We start from the raw sequence: 20776 nt of genomic DNA, 5'->3' as shown, positions 1-20776 counted from the left end.
CAATTTTTAAGAGATCTTGACGTTATAAGGTTCTAGGAAGCTATTCTGACTAATTTTAAGATGATGTCCGAGTGTATGTATGTATGTATGTATGTATGTATGTATGTATGTATGTATGTATGTATGTATGTTTTTTTTTTTTTTTTTATAGAGCGAAGGAAATTCCTTTACGAATCGCGCGCTTAGATGTTTGTTTTGCCTGGTATGTCGGACTCAGACATTCACCTAATGTCTCCTGTTAGTGCTAATACCGCCTAAAACCTCCGCTATCCTCTAAACTCTGATCCCCCACGGTATCCGCCGTTAGGCATTACTTCGTGGGGGGAGGATTTAGCTACTGCTCTTCCTTCTGGTAGCTAAGATGTTATTACTTCTTTCTTCTAGTTGTTGTCATTTGCCCTTCTTCTTTCGATGGAACGCAAGTCTATGAGGACTTCTGTTGCAAATGTGCTGATGGCGTTCCAAGAGGCTCTTGATGACAACATTGCTTCTACTAGTGTCTCTGGTTGAATACTCTGGTGTAAGATACTTTCGAGTTGATCACGCTGTGGAGAAAATCGTGAACACTCGAAGAAAACATGCTTCGCATTTTCAAGTACTCCTGGGCAGGACGGGCACTCCGGGGAATTATCGTGCTTGAAGCGGTGTAAATACTCTCGAAAGCAGCGATGTCCTGATAGCATCTGTGTAAGATAGTAGTTGACCTCACCGTGACTCCAGTTCAGCCAAACATCAATCCGTGGTATGAGGTGGTGCGTCCACCTGCCTTTCTCCGCAGTATCCCATTGTCACTGCCAACGTGCGATGCTCTTCTGTCGTTCTTTTGCCTTGAGTTCTTCAGCACTCAGTGTGGTTGACGCTTTTCGATGATATAGGTTCCGTCTTTCCTCAGCTAGAACTTTAAGAGGTAGAGTTCCGGAAATGACACACACCGCTTCCTTAGATACTGTGCGGAATGCGCTTGCGACTCGTAGTGCACTCATCCGATATATTGGTCCGGCCTTTCTCCATAAGTCTTGCGTCTCTAGTGCGTCAGCCCAAATGGATATTCCGTAGGTGAGCACCGATGTAACTACTGATGACAAGAGTAGTTTTCTGCTCTGCTTTGGGCCTCCGACGTTAGGCATCAATCGTGCAAGACTAGCTCTTACTACTGATGCTTTGGTACAGACGTGTTCCACTTGCTGCTTAAAGTTGAGTCGGGCATCAAGCATCACTCCCAGATAGCGTATATGAGGTTATGATGTGATTTCTTGGTCTCCAACTTTCAGCTTAATTGTTTCAACTTCTTTTCGGCTGGTAATAAGCACTGCTTCGGTCTTCTACTTGGCCAGTTATAGGTTCACTGTGTCCATCCACTGGTTGATCTCCTTAAAATTGATGTCGAACAGATGTTGAATCTCGTCAAGGTGTTTGGCGACGATCACTGCGCCAACATCATCTGCATACGCTACAAGTTTGACACATCTTGGAAGTTTCAATCTCAGAAGCCCGTCGTACATGATATTCTTCAGGAGTGGACCGAGAACAGAGCCCTGCGGAACACCACCTGTTATATCATACTCTTTTGGACCATTCTTCGTGTCGTACCTCAGCACTCTATCTGTGAAATAGCTAATCACAAGTTTGCGGGGATATGCTGGCACGTTCTTTTCTTCAAGAGCTTGCATGATGCAGTCCCAATTAGCGGAATTAAGAGCATTTCTGATGTCCAAGGCAGCCATCAGGCAGTACTTCTTTGTTCTACCCTTCCATCTAGTTCCTGAGATTGCCTCCTTCGCCGTACTAACAACGAGATTGATCGCGTCAAGAGTTGATCGTCCTTTTCGGAATCCATACTGGTTGTCTGTCAGGAGTGGGTCGACTACTGCATCTATTCGTTGATGAATTATACGCTCGAATATCTTGCCCGCCGTGTCTAACATGCAAAGTGGACGGTAAGATGACGGTTCTTCTGGCGGTTTCATTCCTTTCGGTAGAAGTACTAACCGTTGTTGTTTCCACTCACGAGGAAAAGTCCCTTCCTTGAGGCATGCGTTGTAAGCGTCTAGAAATAATGTTGGTGCTGCCTTTATGATGGTCTTCAAGGCTATATTAGGGATTCCGTCCAATCCCGGCGCTTTATTATTTCCTACACGATTACAGGCCTCCAGTAATTCTTCTTCAGTGACAGGTGGAATGTCATCCAGTTCGACTTCGACTGGCGTTAACTGATAATCGAGACTGTGTTGCTGTGGGAACAGTGCAGTGACGATGTCTTGGAGAAGTTGAGGACACGTAGGTGACGGCATTTGTTGTTTCTTCAGGTGGGTCATGACAATCTTGTAAGGCCGACCCCACACGTCTTTGTCCACCTCGTGTATGAGCTCTTTCCAGCATCTTCCTTTGCTCTCTTTTATGGCCTTATTAACTTCGCGACGAGCTTTTTTGTACTCTGCGATCAGAACTGCAGAGTTAGGTCGTTGATAGCCACGCAGAGATATTCTTCTCTTTCTATGACACTTTTTACGGAGGTTGCTGATGTGATCGTTCCACCAGTGTACCGCAGGTCTTGTGTTCATAACACGTTCGCGAGGCATACTGGCATCACAAGCTTGTGTTCCTCGCATCATCAGGGCCTTAGTATGTTCTTCTGCAAATCCAGTCTCTATCGGATCACTATCGAGGGCTGTAGGCAATACTTCTGGATCAAATGATTTAACCTTCCAACCAACGATGTTAGGTTGCTTGATAGGTCCCCTGAGGTTCTGGTCGTTAGACGTTTCCCAGAGTATCGCATGATGGTCACTGGCAGTGTAGATGTCCAGTACTTTCCAGTTGGAGTTACCTTTAGCAAGGCTGGTACTGACAAAAGTGAGGTCTACAATTGAGCTTGCGCCACCTTTGGTGTAGGTCGGCGTCTCGCCACTGTTAAGCAAAACTACATCTAGTGTAGAAAACGCTTCTAGTAGTTCTCTCCCTCGTGCATTAGTATGCTTACTGCCCCAGTCCACTGCCCAGGCGTTGAAGTCCCCGGCTATCGCCACTGGATGATGTTGCTTCGCGTCCTCAGTCAGTCGATCTAAGAAGTCAGTGAATTCAGCAATGGAGAGGCTAGGTGGTGCGTAGCAGCTATAGAAACGGATGACATCTACTGATGCTGCTACAAAGCCAGCGCTGCCATTGTTAACCGCACTCTGGGTGGGGAGCTTACCACAGGCCCAGATCACAGCTTTGGTGGTGATATCCGTCTCCCAAGGTTGGCCAGCTAGATGTTTATAGGGCTCCGATAAAAACACAAGATCAACTTTCAGTTCTCGTACTGTTTGCATGAGAAAGTCATGCGCAGCTTCGCAGTGATTAGTGTTAAGCTGCAGTATCTTCATAGTCGTCTATGTGTCAGCTTCTGGAGTGCTTCTTGGAAAACCGGTCATCGACCAGAACCAGACCGGTGAGTGGTATCCTGGGAGCCAGGTTTTTCCGCACATAAAACACATATCACCTTATTAGGGCATTGAGCAGCTTAATGACCTGTTTCCCCACATTTGATGCAAAGCCCAGATCGGCTGGCCTCGCTTTTACATTGAACAGTAGTGTGTCCAAAGTGCCAGCACTTATAGCATCGTAGTGGAGTCTTCACTGCTCTGATACGACAATTCACCCAGCCAATTCGTATCTTGCCTTTCTCACCGAGTATCTTCTGCGCTGTTGCTGCTGGTAATCGTACCGAAGCGGTCTGGGTGCCTCTGTAGGCTGGACGAATTTTAATAACAGCTTCAGGTATTTCGTAGTCATTTCCGGCTGCCTCTTGTAAGGCCTTCTGGACATCGTCTCTGGTTGTTTCATCGTCTATGTCCCGGATTTCAAGCTGTTCTTCCGGGCCTTTACAGATGACTTGGGCTTCTTCTTTAAGGATGCTCTTGACAGTCTTCAGCAACGCTTTTCCTTTGTCTGTGCTCTTTCTGGAAAGCGTAATAAGTATATTCCCGTCATTCGTCTTTTGGACCTTGTCAACTACGTTACGGGTCTGGTCGGATAATCAAAGCTTCTGGCCTAGTGAATTTTCGTTTTCTCCGCTTAGGCTCCGGCCGTGATTTGTTCACCGGTTGTTTTGGTAACTGCTCTTTGGCTTGTTTCTTCTTTTTCTTTTTGGACAAGACTGCCTGCCATGCAGGCTCTTGTTTTTCTTCAGTCTTCTGGACCGCTGTTTTCTGCGGCGGACTAAGTTTCAAGTCTTTTTTCTTCTTGACCTTATTGTCGCTGGGGTCCGGAGAGCCTCTTCCTTTTCTTTTTTTTCCAGAACTTTTGCCGTTGTCTTCAGGGGCTGATCCTTCATTAGCTACGGCTCCAGTGTTCGTTGGTAACTGAGTCACTACACTGGTTTGGCGCTTTTGCTCTGGTGTGGCACACGAAGATGTCTGCGTAGTTGAGGCCATCATCTGCGGTGCTCTGCTCGCCAGCCTGTATGCTGTAGAGATCGATCCAACCAGTTTTCTGATTTTATGATGAACGTTCTTCTTGTCTCCAATGAACTCAGCAAGCTGATCAATTCTGCTACCTAGCCGCTCCATCGGTAACTGTTTCCCAGTGACGGTCGGTACTGAATTGATCCTCTCTCTAAGAAAGACGGCAGGAGAGATGAGTTTTTCGCCCTCTAAGGGGGCGTCAACTGACTGCTCTGTCACTTCCATTGACACTGTAATCGTACTCCCTGTAGCATTTCCTGACAGCGTAGGCATGGAGTCCACTACGTTGTCCAAGCTCTTAAAATTGATCGTTTGGGGGAAAACTGTGTCCAATCGGAACACAGTTCCCTTGGGTCCTTTCCCTTTCCCTAGGATTTTCCATAAGGGAGGTGGTAAAAGCATACCCTGATGCGGGCCTATGTGTGTGCGCATCCACACATACGCCCACATACACAATATTCTATAATATTGTAACTTATTTATAATACAGTCGAGTCTCGTTATGAGTCCGCTCGTTATGAGTCCGTGAACCAGGATTTCCACGGAAGTCCTTCCTCCTCCACAACGTGAAAAAAAAATTAATTTCAGAGTCTCGATATGAGACCGTATATTCATGAAAAGAAATTAAGAGTTTATGTATCATATTAGTCCTATTTACATATAAGAAACATAACACTCAAGTCAAACGGACTCATAACGAGATACTGGAAACAATCACGTACACACTCACACGCTTAAAAAGTAGGGGAAGTTCAACTCACGACTGTCGCCTGCGCTGACAGAGTGGGGGTACACAAATTCTTAGAATTATATTCCCCTACACCCCTTTATGCGGGTTCATAACGAGACTCGACTGTAATAGAATTTATATCTATTTTATAAATTTTTCTGATGACTATTTACTTTTATTTATTTATCTAAATTTTTATTTATATTGTTTTAATTATTTACTTATATATAATTTTTTTTTCCTTTCATAATTTTATTTCTTTAAATTTTATTAATTTATTTATTTATGTAAAGAATTTTTTATTTATTCTTATAATTTTTATTTATTCGAGTTTTATTACTTTATTCAATTATTTATGTAAAATTTCATTTTTACTCTTTTAATTTTTATTCATTTGAATTTCACGTTTACGGGGACACAAAAAATTTTATCTACAAAAATGCACTTAAAAATTTAAGGGCTTATAAGATTATATTATTTGTCTATTTTATTTATTTAACAATGAGTCATTGTTAAACTTTCAATTTCTCTTTTTAAAATATTTTAAGTACACTTTTTTATGGAAAGCGTTTCCAAATGTTCTTTAGGCCTTCATTCTATTGTGACCCAAGGGGTCATTAAAAAAATGCATTCGATTGTTTGCTCTAGCATTTCTACGTGCGTCAGAGCAAACAAATTTACTAATTCTAAACATTGTTACTACTACATTATTTCTTATCACTCTAGGGTTATTGAAAAAAATAAAATCTGGTCGCCACGTACTTTTTTTCAATGGATAAATTTAAGTAAAATAAAATAAAAAAAAAAGAGAAATAATAATGTTTAGCTTTTGAGCTGGACGTAACAACTGATTTCGAAAAATATTGTTTTTGTAAAAGAATAGTATAAAATAAATTCGTTTCCTTCTCTTATCAATTTACGATGAACTCTCAGTGTCAAATTACTCCAGATGTTTTCCAATAATTACTTGGAAATTCTTATAATTATTATAATTTTGAAATCTAATTCACTTATAACGTAAAACGTTTTTATTAACGCAATGGAGACGCGAATAAGATCTGGAATCCGTATGCGGTCACCCACATGTAATAAAAATTATAAATAATAATAATAAATGTAACTCACAATAATAAATAAAAGTGTGCCTGGGCCAGCGCCTCAGGCTGAGTTAGTGCACGAGGGTGCTTCATTTTTTCAAAACGGGAAAAATTTTAACAAATCAGGGATAAGATCACGGGACAAAATTTTGAGCGAGAATGTATGCACCAAGCAGAAAAACAACCATATATACTGAATAAAAAATAATAAGGAATAATTATAACTAAAATATATCCAGGGAATAAATAAACAAATAATGGTTATTACTAGATTCCTTTTTTCATATTATTTAATTCAAAGATATTTATATATAATAATCCAATAATTATTACGATACCAAATGTCATATACTATACACCAATTCTTGATAATAAATTCCATCAAATTAAGATATGCTCATTATAGCCAAATGATAATGATTAATTAAATTATACTATCCACTGGGGAACTCAAATTAGAAATTACAAATTGTTACTCAATATAATGAATATAAATTGTGAACAAATAAAATAATACTAATCTTTATCTTTATTTTTAATTATTTACTCTGGGGAGAGATAGACACGACAACCCAAAATAAATTTGGCAACACTGGGTTGCATACCATTGAATTACAACATAAAATTTACCTAGATAAATAGTATTGTAATACGAGGAGCCAAATACGCTATCCCTGTCTAATCCGCTAAGGGATTAATTCAACGCGCCTACCTACATTTGCACTAAGCTCTAGAACATATGCCAAATATATTCAACTTATTACTACAATCTTAACTCAGGTTCAATTATTATTCAATTGTTTCTCGCGATCAACTCTATCGAGAGTCCAGCGGTAACTGATGCAACAAATAAAAATGCAATTGACTTACAGGCGTTGACAATAATTTACTTCTGGAACTTTTCAATCATAATTAGTAGTATATACGTGAACTAATACTTTTAATTTAATATAACAAAATGTAAAAAATGAACTACATTAACTTTCTTTAATTATTTAATGACTTATTAATGGCAACTGAACCAGAAAACATTGTACCAAAAAATTACGGACAACAACACGTCCTATCTTTACAATAGCCCGGTCCTATCTGACTATTTCCACGTCGGTTTTCCGAGAGATGAGTATCACTGACGTGTTATTCCCTCTAATGACTTCGGACCTGAAATTATTATTTAAAATAAAATATTTAAATTTATTACACGTACTGAGATGTATCATTAAAATGAATTAAATAATATTTTCCATCAATAAACATAAACGAAATAATTATTTACTCTTTAAACAATAAAAGAATAATTAATTCGGTGCACAACGTGGCTGGAGCAAAATATTTACTTTTATCTCCATTATATCGATTTACTCTCCCTTCGGTCGATATTTTCATGTAGACTATACGAGCATGTGTGCTACTAACTGGAATGAAAATATCAATTTTACACAAAAAATTCAAAATAATTATCAAAAATAAATATAGAAAAACCATAATATCAATAAATTCATAATTACATCATATTTAAACAATTCATCAAAATAATATAAACATATAAATAATAATAAATTATTGCAAATAAATGCGCTTTATATTATCCAGGAGGTGTTAAATTGAGACACTTTTAAAAATTTTTTAATCTATTACTTTAAATAACATATACTTGTTTTTTGCAAAAATATCTTTACCGGAATTAAACTAACAACAATCTCTTACTTTGAAGTTATTAATAAATAGTGATTAACAATTGATAAATTAACAATTTACAATAGTTAGTTAAACTTTTAAAATATCAAAAGTGTCAGTCAAAAAATGATAATGATTTTGGTTTTATGATAAAAAGTATCAAAAATTTATAACGTGTCGCTGAGAAAATCGACGATTTAAAAAAAATTCGGGAAGTTATTGGCATCCCTCCAATTTTCAAAATCGGGTTTTCATCATATGTTGACGTTTGAAGGAGCGAGGATGCTATTCAGAGCGACGTGTGTGGGACTGTGTGTGAAGATGCGAACCTCTCATATCTTTTTAATGAATGAACCGATTTAGATCGTTCTTGCAGCTTTCGGAAAATTCCTTCTAAACTTAGATTTTCAGAAAATTTTAGATTATTCAATCAAATAGACTCTGGGATATTAAAGAAACATGACAAAAAAAAAAAAATTTTTTTTTCGTTGTTTTTGGATATTTTGAAAACTGTAGGGTCGACCAATTCCAAAATCTACTCAGCTCTGAAACTCAATAATAGCTTTCTATTGCCGTGAAGCAAGTCTCAATCAAATAATCCGTTCGAAAGATATCGTCGACGAAAGAAATAATAGAAAACGGTTTTTTCCAAATATCATCGAAATAACTGAATCAAACATTCACAAAATTTTATTAGCTCTAGAACTCAATAACGCGCCGATCGCTACCTTAACCGTCTCAATTGAATAATCGAGAGATATCGTCTACAAAAAAATGAAAAAGTTCGTTTTTTAACTTCCCGCTAAGAAAATCGACGATTTTCCAAAATTTCGGGAAGTTATTGTTTCCACCCTGATTTTCGGAAATCGAGTTTTCATCAGATGTCGACGTTTTGAGGTCCTAGGAAGCTATTCTGACTATTTTCAGAATGATGTCCGAGTGTGTGTATGTGTGTGTGTGTGTGTGTGTGTGTGTGTGTGTGTGTGGGGGTGTGTATGTAAACTCTTTGTAACTTTTGAACTAATGAATCGATTTTGATGGTTGAGGTGACAATCGAAAGAGCTTGTTGGCCGTCAACTTTCCTGAAAATTTCAGATTATTTGATCGAATAGACTCGAAAATATTTGCGAATTACGAAAAAAAAAAAATTTTTTTTTTTAGTTTTTTATTGATTTCTCAAAAACGACTTATACGATCGACTTCAAAATCCAATCAGCTCTAGTACTCAATAAAACGCGTTGAGTGCCACCTCAAACATCAAAATCGGATAATTCGTTCGAGAGTTATCGCGGGAGAAAGAAATGGTGAAAAACGGTTTTTTCTAAATATTTTCGAAACGACTGACGCGATCGATTTCAAATTTCAATCAGCTCTAGATAGTATAGTTCGTTGTAGACTTGATTTTCTCAAGATTCTCTTAATTGTACCTCCTGCACCATTACATGGACTCTTTCCGTGAGAAGTAGCAAAAAAATTCCACTCTGCATCAAGTCCAAAATCCTCTTTGTGATGGCATATATTTACAAAATTTTTTTTATTCTTATATTGAGCGGCTCCTCCATCACTAAAGTAATTAATTTTTCTGATCTCTGGATAGATTTGTTTAATGTAATCAAGAAAAAGTTTTTGAAAAAAAAAAAAAACGATTTTGTACAGGGAGTTTGACAATCACTAATCACACAAAAAGTTTTTGTTTTAAGTAATCCACCTTCTTTGTAATAAGTTACAAATGGATGAAGAGTAGCTTGTTCGTTTGTCTAATGGTATGATTGAACTTCATCTTGTACAATAAATGAATAATTTTCAGAACAATTAACCAATGTTATACACTCCGTACTATCATTCAAATTTTCCTTCAGATTTTTTAAATATTCGGATTTTTTTTCGAAATAAAATGATGAGCCTTCAAAGCTGTCAAATGTTCTTTTAAATCATCTCTAAAGTCGTCAATTGTTTTTACTACAGTCACTAAATTGCATCGATCAGTAGAAAACCATTGCTCAAAATTTCTTTTAGATGACAACTCATATTCTTTGCAGATATCAGAATCAATAAGATCAGTTCCTGAACAATTTTCACACTGCGATAACATACATTCTTGATTAACATCGTCACAAACTATTTTTTTCAATAACTCTTTGTAAGTTAATTGAGTTTTACACGCCATTAACATAAATTTCATATTTTGATGAATCAAACAAACGCATACTGAATGTGTGCCACTTAGTCCAGCTACACCCAGTTTTTCGGGCGTAGCGAAGCAAACGAGGAGAATCAAATGGTTAATTGTAGATGAATTTGTTTGAGTCTTTCGTAAATTTTTCTTAAATTTAATGAAACTAATCTTTTTTTTTGTTTAGACTTTTCACCATTTTCCTCATGTACAGTTACACAATCTTTTTGACCAGGCATCAGTCTACTGATTTCATCATCTTCATAAAATTTTTTTACTTCTGCAATAGTCTCCATTTTTAACTGACGTCCACTTTTTTTTTGATTTTTTGCTAATACTCCATATTTTTCTTGAAGTTTCTTTGCATTTTTTACAAGATATTCACTACATTCAAATTCCAACTGTATTTTCGGAACCGTCCACCTTTTTGGTAATAAACTCAAAATTTCATATTTCTCATTGAACGTTTTTGAAGTCTTGAATTTAGTTTTCAGTTTTTCAATCAAGTCCAAATAGTCTGAATTATGAGAACCATGATCACTATCAATCTTATCTTCTTCACATTCAATAACCTCAAACAAAGATTCTAATTGTTTTTGTATTTTACTTGACATTTGATTTACTTTTTTAACGATTTAACGTTTTCTTTTTGATATGCTCAATTTTTGAATTGATTCGATTGGCGGCTCTTCGAACACATTTGGTTGAGTGAATCTATTACTTCGTATTTAGGTTTGAAGGATACATCAAGATCATCAAAATGTTGAGATAACGTTTCCTTGATGTCTTGAAGATTTTCGTTCATTTTGTTTTTTCTTACAATTTCAATGCAGCGCGAACAGATTGCTTGGCCTGGTATAAGACTGAAATTCTCATTTTCTTTACACAATTCAGCAGTAATTTATTTTAATGACTTTAGAATTGGTCTTTTATGAACATTAATAGGATTACAGCATTTTTTACCGAACACAGAAAAGTAATATTTAATATATTTTTTATGATGATAGGTACAAATGTCATTAAAACACGATGCTTTTATTCGTTAACTAAGTAAATATTTATCATCGTCTATTAAATTGTTTCCACTGATTAATTCCAATGAACAAGAAAAAGTGAGTTCATGACAATCTTTTTACAGCAATAAACCAATTGAGCACTCCATTCTTTGAATCTTATACCAAAAAATAATGATGATGAGTTTACAATAGAACAACTGAAGTAAACAATAATGATTTGTATAAAAAGATAACCTTGAAATAAAAAGCTGATAATCGGCAACTTTTTTGATAAAGACAATAGCATTGTCATAGACAAAGACAGCCAGTAGTCTAATGTTTATTGATAAAATAATAATAGCATCAATGCTTGTCTTCTCTATTCGGGCAAATAATATCGCAAGCTCGTTCGACGTAGGAGTGGGGGTTACGACCAGCTGTAACGACCTTCACTGACGAGACTTGCATTAATCCGCCGTTGGCCGCACCATTTTTATATCTTACTCGCACTATAGTAAGTCTTTTTGGATGAAGCGATGTCTTGTAGAGACTTTTTAACAATGCAACCAACCGAAAATGAAAATGAGACAGTAATATGAAATTTGTTATAAATTTTTATTAGAAAATTTATCAATTGTAAACAAAATTACTGAATTGTAGCATAAAAAAATTAAGATAATTATTACTTTAAAAAAACCTGCTGCACAAAATACAAAAAATGGGCTGTGCTTTTGACCGGACCTACCTATTCTATTGTATTTCAACGCACTAAATCCGAATCTAAAGTCAGTTTTGCCCGTACACCCTCAAAATTTTAGTTAAATTGCATGAAATCATAAAATCGCCAAAAATTAGCAGTTTTGGAAAGAAAAAAATTTATGGAACTATAGACCAAGTATGATTTCTATGTATTTTGGTCCGACGAATCTAAATCTGAAGTTGATTCAACCATAAGTTAATTCAATTCTCAGTAAATTGCAAAAAAACCCTGAAAAATTGCAAAAAATTGACGGCTAACGGGCCAAATAAACTTTAAATTTATATTTATTTAAAAATTGTTAAAATTTTAAATCAATAAAGAATTACAAAACTGAAAAGTCATCGAAATCAGAAAAATAAATTTTAATTTATACTCCGCGAATTAAATAACGTAATATATATTTTGTTTTGATTTCAAAAATGATTTCCATCACAACAACTCCAATTTTTTTAAATTTGCAGAGATTTCTTGCTATTTATTTAGATTTTCAAAAATACATAAGCTAAATAGGCTCAAGATTTAGATTCAACGAATCGAACTACATAAAAATCATGATTGATCGATTAATCTAGCTCTATAGAATTTATTTTATCACAATAATTGCAATTTTTTGCTAATTTTTTTCAGATTTATGGCTTTCTAGTCTCGTAATTCTTCATTAAATTAAAATTTTCACAGTTTGAAGATAAGTATGAATTTAAAGTTTATTTGGCCAGTTTGCCCTCAATCTTTTGCTATTTTTTGCTTTTTTCAGGGTTTTTTTTTGCAACTTAGATAGATTTTGAATGGCTTATGATTAACTAAACTTCAAATTTGGAGTCAGTGGACCAAAAAACATAAAAATCATACTTGGTCTGTAGTTCCATAAATTTTTTTCTTTCCAAAACTGCTAACTTTTGGCGATTTTTATGGTTTTTTGCAATTTACTTAAAATTTTGAGCGGCTACGGGCAAAACTGACTTTAGATTCGGGTTTAGAGCGTCGAAACACATAACGATAGGTCAGTCCGGTTGAAAGTATAGACCTGTTTTTTTATTTTGTGGGCTGGTGTTATAGTTAATATCTATTGTTTATACTGATAGTTAGTTGTCGGCACTTTAGTTATGCAATTAATATTAATCTTATCGGAGATAGCGCCAACTGGCCATGTCTCACAGAGGTCAATTTAAAATTTTCAATCAGAATTAACGTCCTGTTACCGATACCATCAATTAAAAAATGTTTATTCTAGAAAATATGTATTTATTTTTTTTCTAATAAAATAAATATTTAAATTGTTACTAAATAGCACTGGACATTGATATTAGTAGTTTTCTTATTAAAATTTTTTTTTTTGTAACAGTAATCAATGAGGTTCAAAGTACTAATTATTATTAATATTTTAATTTTATTGAATTCAGAAAATTTTCAGAATAATTATGACCTGTAATTATTTAATAATTCATTATTACTACCCAAGTAACTAATATCCAATAAATTATTTGATTTATCAATATTATTTTAATAAAATTGATCTTATTGATGAATTCTTAAATGATACCGATACTACATTTATCGATACTCTATATTTACCCTGATAGCCACACTTCAAATATAATTGCTCAGAAAGTTCTGGAGTGAAATATTTTCGGCTAACTTAACGACAAGTTTTTGGTTAGCCTTGGCTGGATATTACTTCCATGCAAGTTGATGCAAAAGAACTGCCGTCATCTGAATGTATTTTGACAGAAAAACTTGCCGTCAATCTCAAGTGAAACTGTCAATCAACTTGACGTCATTGTGTGACTGTAATGCTTGTATTCAAATTAAATCCAAGGTAAAGACAATTTACTGTCAACTTAACCGTAACTATTTGCTCTCCTATTACGTCCAACATGCAATCAAGACAAATATCATGTACAGTCTCTTGTTTTGAGTCAAGACACTTAAGTCCTTTACTCGGGCGACGGAGACCTCGTCGTTACGGTAATGAGTATGAGGAACAAGATCAATATGGAGAATTATTTTAGAGGAATAATAATAAAAACAACTGGATAACTTACAATTGTTATTTATAAAATTTATTCAGCTTCCATTGTACAAATTGATGGTTGTTGTTGGTTGGAAGATCGTTGATTTTTTTTTGTAAATTGTATAGTATACCGGCAAGAACCACGTATTCAACGTCTGCTCAGTCAGTACCCCTGGGTGGATGTGGTCTGACAGTATGCTGAGAGTTGAGAACTGTGCGGTTTTTAGCTTAACTGAGATTAGAAAACTGGACAATTAGACCGAAAAACTGCGGGTTTATATAGTCCGAAATCGAGGGGGACCGAGCCGTTCCCTTGGATCATGTACACTAGAAAAGAGGTGCTTGCTGTACCAGCGTTTAGTTTTATGGGTTTTCTAGTGACTTCTAAATGTGCTTCTCCTCCTGCGGTTTTATTCTGCACGTGCGGTACCCGAGGTCAAGTCAAAAGAGAAGAAAAATAATTAAATCATTTCTTTAATTATTCGATATTCGAGTTGAGGGTTTCTTTTTTATAAAATATTTTCAATTTGGATGCTGGTTGTCCGAAAAAATTCAGCGTCTCCTTAGAAGAGTGAGAAGTAATGCATGTTTAGTAATGCATGTTCTTGGTGGCACGCGTCATCCCGGCTTGGCCTCCAAGTTAACGAATGGCGGGGTGCCATCTAAGAGTTATCGCCCAGTGCTAGAGCGGCTACTGGGCGGCTCCTGTTACTGGGTAATTAAAACGAGAGCTCTTGGGGGACAGCTAGGATCATCGGTTGACAAGCATGATGTCAGGGCCGAGGTCTTATAGCTCATGAATTACGCGACTGTGGTCTTGAGTAGAAATAAAGGAATAAGAGAACTAACGTGAGTGTGTTTTAGTTTTACTCGTGAAATTAGGGGACCTCTCTTGCTCTTCCCTTCTCAGCATTGAAAAGAGGCACACTGAATTCGAGAGTGAGGGTACCTAGTATGTGTGTTGAGTAATATAAGTTATTACTCTGTACACATGCAGACTACGTCAGCTATGTTTTCTGTTTCTATGTTCTCCTATTTCAGATGACCGTGAGGATGTGTGTATGAGCCCCCTTACGTGTATGTGTACGCACTCCGGCACTATTTCTTTATTATGTCATGTATACGCATGATATATGAAATCTTGCTATGAGTTTTAAAATATCAGTGGCATTAGCCCTTGGAACTACAGTTTAGTTACGAGTATGGTTTAGTTTTTGTACAAGTGATAAATGTGTTTACGGGAGATCAATTTTTTGTGAGACATGTTCAAGGGTTACCTCATCAGGTAAGTGTATTTAATGAAATTCTCTTTTAAATAACACCCGGCGTAATCGATCCTGGTTTTAAGGTAATTCGTATGGTGGCGGAGATTCTAAACAAGCTGACGAACGTTTCTAGCTATCGGCTCCTGGAAGTGGTAGACAGGCTTGACGAAATTACGACTGTTACCGGCCTCCAATTACCCTGTGTTTTGGAGGATCTTTACAATACTATGGAAAGGATGAATGCCCTCCGGCTAATTCACCAATGCTCGAATTTCCTTCGAGCATTATAATGCCCCATATTCATACACGGGGGATGTAGAGAGTATCCGAGAGATGGCTAGTGTATTAACTCGGTTTCTTGATTACATAAAGAAATACAAGTTAATTTTTTTGTGTTTCAATGTGTTGGAATGTTTTATTACCCTAATAATAATAAAATCGCTATGTTACTTTAATAATAAAATTTTAACTCGGTTACGAGGGGACACGCACAGTTCTCACCGCTTTAGTTCCCACCACCACGCGTATTCTCCGCTCCGACTTGGAGGAGAGCTTCTATAGCGAGAATACCTCTTCTTATGTTTAGAGATTTTTGTCTTACCAGGGTACGGTAGGATTTCAATGTATAAATTTCTTCTTTTAATTTTTGTGTTCCCTACCCTGGTCGTAACACTCCCATACTTTCTTCTAAATTGGCATTAGAATACGGCCATAGCTTGAAGTTAACTTACGGTTAAAGTAGCTATCAGGGTGAATGTCCTTATAGCAATAGGTTGTAATGTCACCTATCATCAAATCAAATAACTGACGTTCGTTTGAGGTTGGCATTGTAAAAATATAATCTAAGAGCTAGTGAGCGGATACCTGTATGTATTCGACCAGACCTGGGTTTTTGCACAATCTTTTGGCAAATTTTGAATGCATTTGACTTCATCTGCCGTTTTGAAATTTCAAAATATATTATTATTATTAACTGAAAATAATAGAGGCAGACCATTATCGCGCGTTTAACATTGTGGTAGACAGTTTTGAAAATGTTAAAAATAAATATTTTTTGAAAGTAATTGACCAGATCTGCCATTAATACATTTTATTTATTATAATCTTAAAAACTTATATTGATTACGGCAGACGTATTCATTGTGTACACACATCATCAGATAACAGAATTTGAGATACTACCCGGTCAGATGACTATGTATTACGATAGCTGTTTCACATCAATATAAATTACTTATGATTTACTTAATCACTGAATTTATCAAAATGAATATTTCTTATGTACACTTAGAAAAAAAGTACTATTTTCCAAACGAGAATTTCTTGGTTCAAGAAATCCGTTCAAAATATTTATTTTATTATTAATTATCAATTTCTTGAGGAAAAAGCATCAAATTTATTTTTGTTATTATATGAATCCACTCTTATAATTTAGATGAAAAATATGAAAATATATCATGTAAGCAAACTATTCGTAACGTGATAGGTCAATAAAAATTGAAAATAATATACATAATATTATAATATATATATATATATATATATATATATATATATATATATATATATATATATATATATATGAATTAATTAATTAATTAATGTAACGGGACGGTTAAGTCCACCTCCGTTTGACGAGAGGCCGATACCACACCCTTTTGAGAATACTCGTGCTGCGGGGTGTCCCCATTTACCACCCAGACGATACTATGAGCCGAAAATCGACCAAGAGTGGACGTTAACCGGAGGTATAATCAGAAATCCTCATTGCGCGTGGTATCTAACCACAGCCACCACGAGTCCAACCTCTTTTGGGCCAAACAGTGCTCCCATCTCAGGAAACAGAGAGACTGTGGTCGAAGTGGGGCTGTGAACGGGTCACCCATGGTACCAATTCCCTGTATTGGTCTACAGATTGCTCATAGCACTTATATATAAACACTAAGATTTTCAGACATGCCATTATACGCACTTGCCCTCATTCATCACCTAGTGTTCTCTTATCTCCGAGTTTCTATGGTAGCCATGATGTTTTGAGACACAAAATGGCGGGGTATGGCCCTTTCGGGAAAATATAAAAATAAAATAACAAAATAAATAATAATAATAATACACACATATTCAATTATTTTACTTGATTGTAGCTTACATGCACAATACACCTAAGATCGCTAACTTAAATTAGGGCTAAACTCACATTGTAGTATATGAGAAGGCGCTATACGTGTTATGAAATATCTGAAATCGTTAAATTTTAAATTAGACCTAAAATCATTGGGAAAACCCATAAGTCGCATCTCACTAAACGTTTAGATCAATATCCTTTTCTTGATTAGCTCTTCCCAAATTTTATTATTAAAAAAATTACTAATGACATCATTTTATGGTTCAGATCTTTAGAAGCAAACAGTCAATTAATTATTAGTCGGTATAGGATCAAGTAATTTCGATAAAACTAATTAATTATTCGTGACGTTTCGGAGATATATTTACACTTCCTCAGGCTCTATAATAAAACATACAAAATCATTACAATTATGTACAATATAACGTCAGTAATTTAATAAACAATACACACTATTTATACCATGACTATATTCTCAATACAGTCAATCATATAATTCTTGTCATGTTTTTTTATTTTATATTATGTTGTTATGTTTTAAAATAATAAAAGATGACAAGAATTATATCATTGACTGTGTTGTACATCATTGTAATGATTCTTTAAGTTTTATTACAGAGCCGGAGGAAGTATAAATAAATTCACGAATCATCATGAATAATTAATTAATTATAATTATTGATAACTAATTTGAATTTCTTTTAATCCAGAATTTCAAACAGATAAGAATTAAAATTGTGGACATCATGAGAATGAGAGAATTAAAATCACCTTTGACTATTCAAAATTGTTTTTTTTTCCAATGTGCACAATTGTTAAATTTATTTAAAAATATTTATTTGTAATCAAACTATTACATAAAATTATCAACGCTTATATTAATAATTTAAATGGGAGCAAAAAAAAAAGAAGTAATTTAAAATTAAATTCCAAGATTTATTAATAAAGTTAAATTAACTTGAATTAAACATTCATAATATTTTTAAATTAACGAAAAACTATTACATCATTTTTGGTTAATTAAAGTTATGCATTTTTCTGAAACAACATTGAGAAACTAAAATATAATAATGTTATTGTTATTTTTATAATACTATAAATTTTATAATTACATTATAAACATTACATCATTTACGTAAAAATAGTGATGCGTGAGTTAAATGTACCACGAACTTGCAATTAGTTACTTGCTATTTTATCCTTAAAATTTAATCAGGTAACTGGATAAACTAACTTATCTACAGAATCAGTCAGTTCATACCTAGGATTAAACTTATAAATTTACAGATTATTCACAAATTTTAACGCATCAGTCAGTCAATCCTCTTACAAATTAGTTTCACGGATCATCATAATATTATGTAAAAACTAAATAATTTTGTAGTAAAACTTACGTTAACGTGGCAATTCACAACATTTTACTCACTCTACCAATCTTCTTACAAATTAGTATCACGAACCATAACATTATATATTATATATATGTATTGAAATAGAGTAATTGAATAGTAGTTATTAAAGAATGAAAGAATAAAAAAAAAATAATTGTAACTTCAAGATTATCTTCATGCTTAATCGAAGGGTCCTTTCTTGTAAGCTTCTCCATCAATGATTCCTGACTTACGTTTGGGAGTACGATACCCCATAGCTCCCAATTCGTCGAGAGTCTTAGCTGTGACAGACTGAACATGCTCGATATCGTTGAAGCTTCGCGTTACGAACTAGGGCACATCTTCTATAAAAATCAATAGTAGTTAAATTGAGATATATGATCAAGATCACAAAACATGTACAATTATATAAAGTTCAAATTCTATTTGTACTTGCGGGATTGTTGCAAGATACTTCTCATAATTTTGAGATAAGTACCCTTATCATAGTTTTTATTTTCATCATATCGTGAAATTCTTACGAAAATCTTGTGTTTGTCTTGAACAAGTAATCCGACAAGAAAACTTAATAAACTTTTAAATTTTCGTTTTAAGCAGCCTTTTATATCTAGAAAAATATAAATATAATTATTAATCCATTTCAAATAAGTTAAAAATTCACAATTAATCATTAAAAAAAACACTTACAACATTGTTTTTTATGGTGGTAAACATCTTAGATGTCAACCTCTTCCAACGGTTCAATGTTTTTGTTCTCTACAGTTTCATCTTCAAATTTGATGTCCTTTATCGTGATTTCGGTATCAGGTAAAACATACAATTCAATTGTTTCCGCAGTATCGTATGGGTTTTTTAATTTTTTTGTGTGGAATTACCATTCTCATGCATTCTAATGAAACTACCTAAAAAGATCAAAGTATAAAAATAGATAATCGTAACACTTTGCTGTCTTCTCAAAGAATTGAAATTCTATCAGTAAAACAGTTATAAAAAGATAAATAGATATAGATATTTAATTTAAAAAAAGAAAGTCTACAGTGCGATCTTGGAACTTCTGGGAGAAATTTTTAGCCATTTCTCCTCAAAAACAAATCTTGACGCGTTTTCTGCTTCCATTGTTTACTGTTATATTAAAGAGATTCGTTGATCTACCATTGACATTAACAATTTTAATTCCTTTAATTAAGTCTACAAACCCATGGCTTTCCCTAAAATCAAACAAGGAAATTATATAAATCTTAAACAAATCATTAGCTACTTCTCAGAATATAATTAAACAGAACTAAAAATTAAAATTACTTACGCAGAAGCATCACCGATAACCCACGCGTCAATCTCGGCGCCTTTCGTAAACTTCTTCAACAATTCTTGACGAGTCGAGATTTTTGTTATTTTCAATTCCGCCAATTATATTTTATGCAATTTTATAAATAAACGTTAAGTGATTTATTATAACAAATTAGATTTAGTTTCCTAATAATCTTGTGAAATAAAATTTATTTTAGATTTTAGAAAATGAAAGCCACGCTTAGCAAACTGGATGCAGAATTAAAAAAAAGCCGTTCGGCAGCCGAAATGGAAGTAGATTTGTCAGTATTTATTTAATTATTTAAATCCGTAAAGTAGACGGTGGCGCTTCAAGGTTCATCTAAAGCTTATAAGATCAATTATATTTAGACTGAGATGTTAAAAGTTGAAATTTTAAAAGAGTTACACGGCAGTAATCAGAATTGCAACAGTTACATAAATTTATTAAAAAGTAGAAGAACGAATGCAACAGTTGAATTTCAATCAATAAATCGGTAAATTCCGTTGAATATAAAAACATAGAACTGAAATATGAAGCTCATTAGATAAGCTACATAAAAAATTAACAAATTCCAACTATTACGTATTACTTGAAAGTTAATTAATGAGAAAGTAAAAAAAAAAATGTTTTTCTGTATTTTTCTGAAAATTTTAAAATTCATCAAAGTATTTGAAAAAATTATCTAAAGAATAAGCAACATAGCTTAAATTAAAGCAAATCGAATGAAGATAAAGATTCAATTACCAAAAACAGATTGTCTCTTTAGGATCAAAAGTTATTTAAAGATAAATCAAGAAA

At 34.3% G+C, this 20776-nt stretch overlaps 1 protein-coding gene across 1 annotated transcript; it reads right to left on the bottom strand.

Annotated features, from left to right (window-relative positions):
* Positions 1 to 788: 788 nt before the first annotated feature.
* LOC106693429 (uncharacterized) lies at positions 789 to 1214 on the bottom strand. The gene has a single exon (XM_014441059.1). It carries the CDS (start codon positions 1212 to 1214, stop codon positions 789 to 791), a length of 426 nt encoding a protein of 141 aa, XP_014296545.1.
* Between the last annotated feature and the right edge of the window lie 19562 nt (positions 1215 to 20776).

The sequence above is a fragment of the Microplitis demolitor genome, chromosome 6 (genome assembly GCF_026212275.2).
Source record: "Microplitis demolitor isolate Queensland-Clemson2020A chromosome 6, iyMicDemo2.1a, whole genome shotgun sequence".
Lineage (NCBI taxonomy): Eukaryota > Metazoa > Arthropoda > Insecta > Hymenoptera > Braconidae > Microplitis > Microplitis demolitor.
The sequence above is the reverse complement of the archived record's forward strand: the minus strand, read 5'-3'. Positions and strand labels throughout refer to the sequence as shown.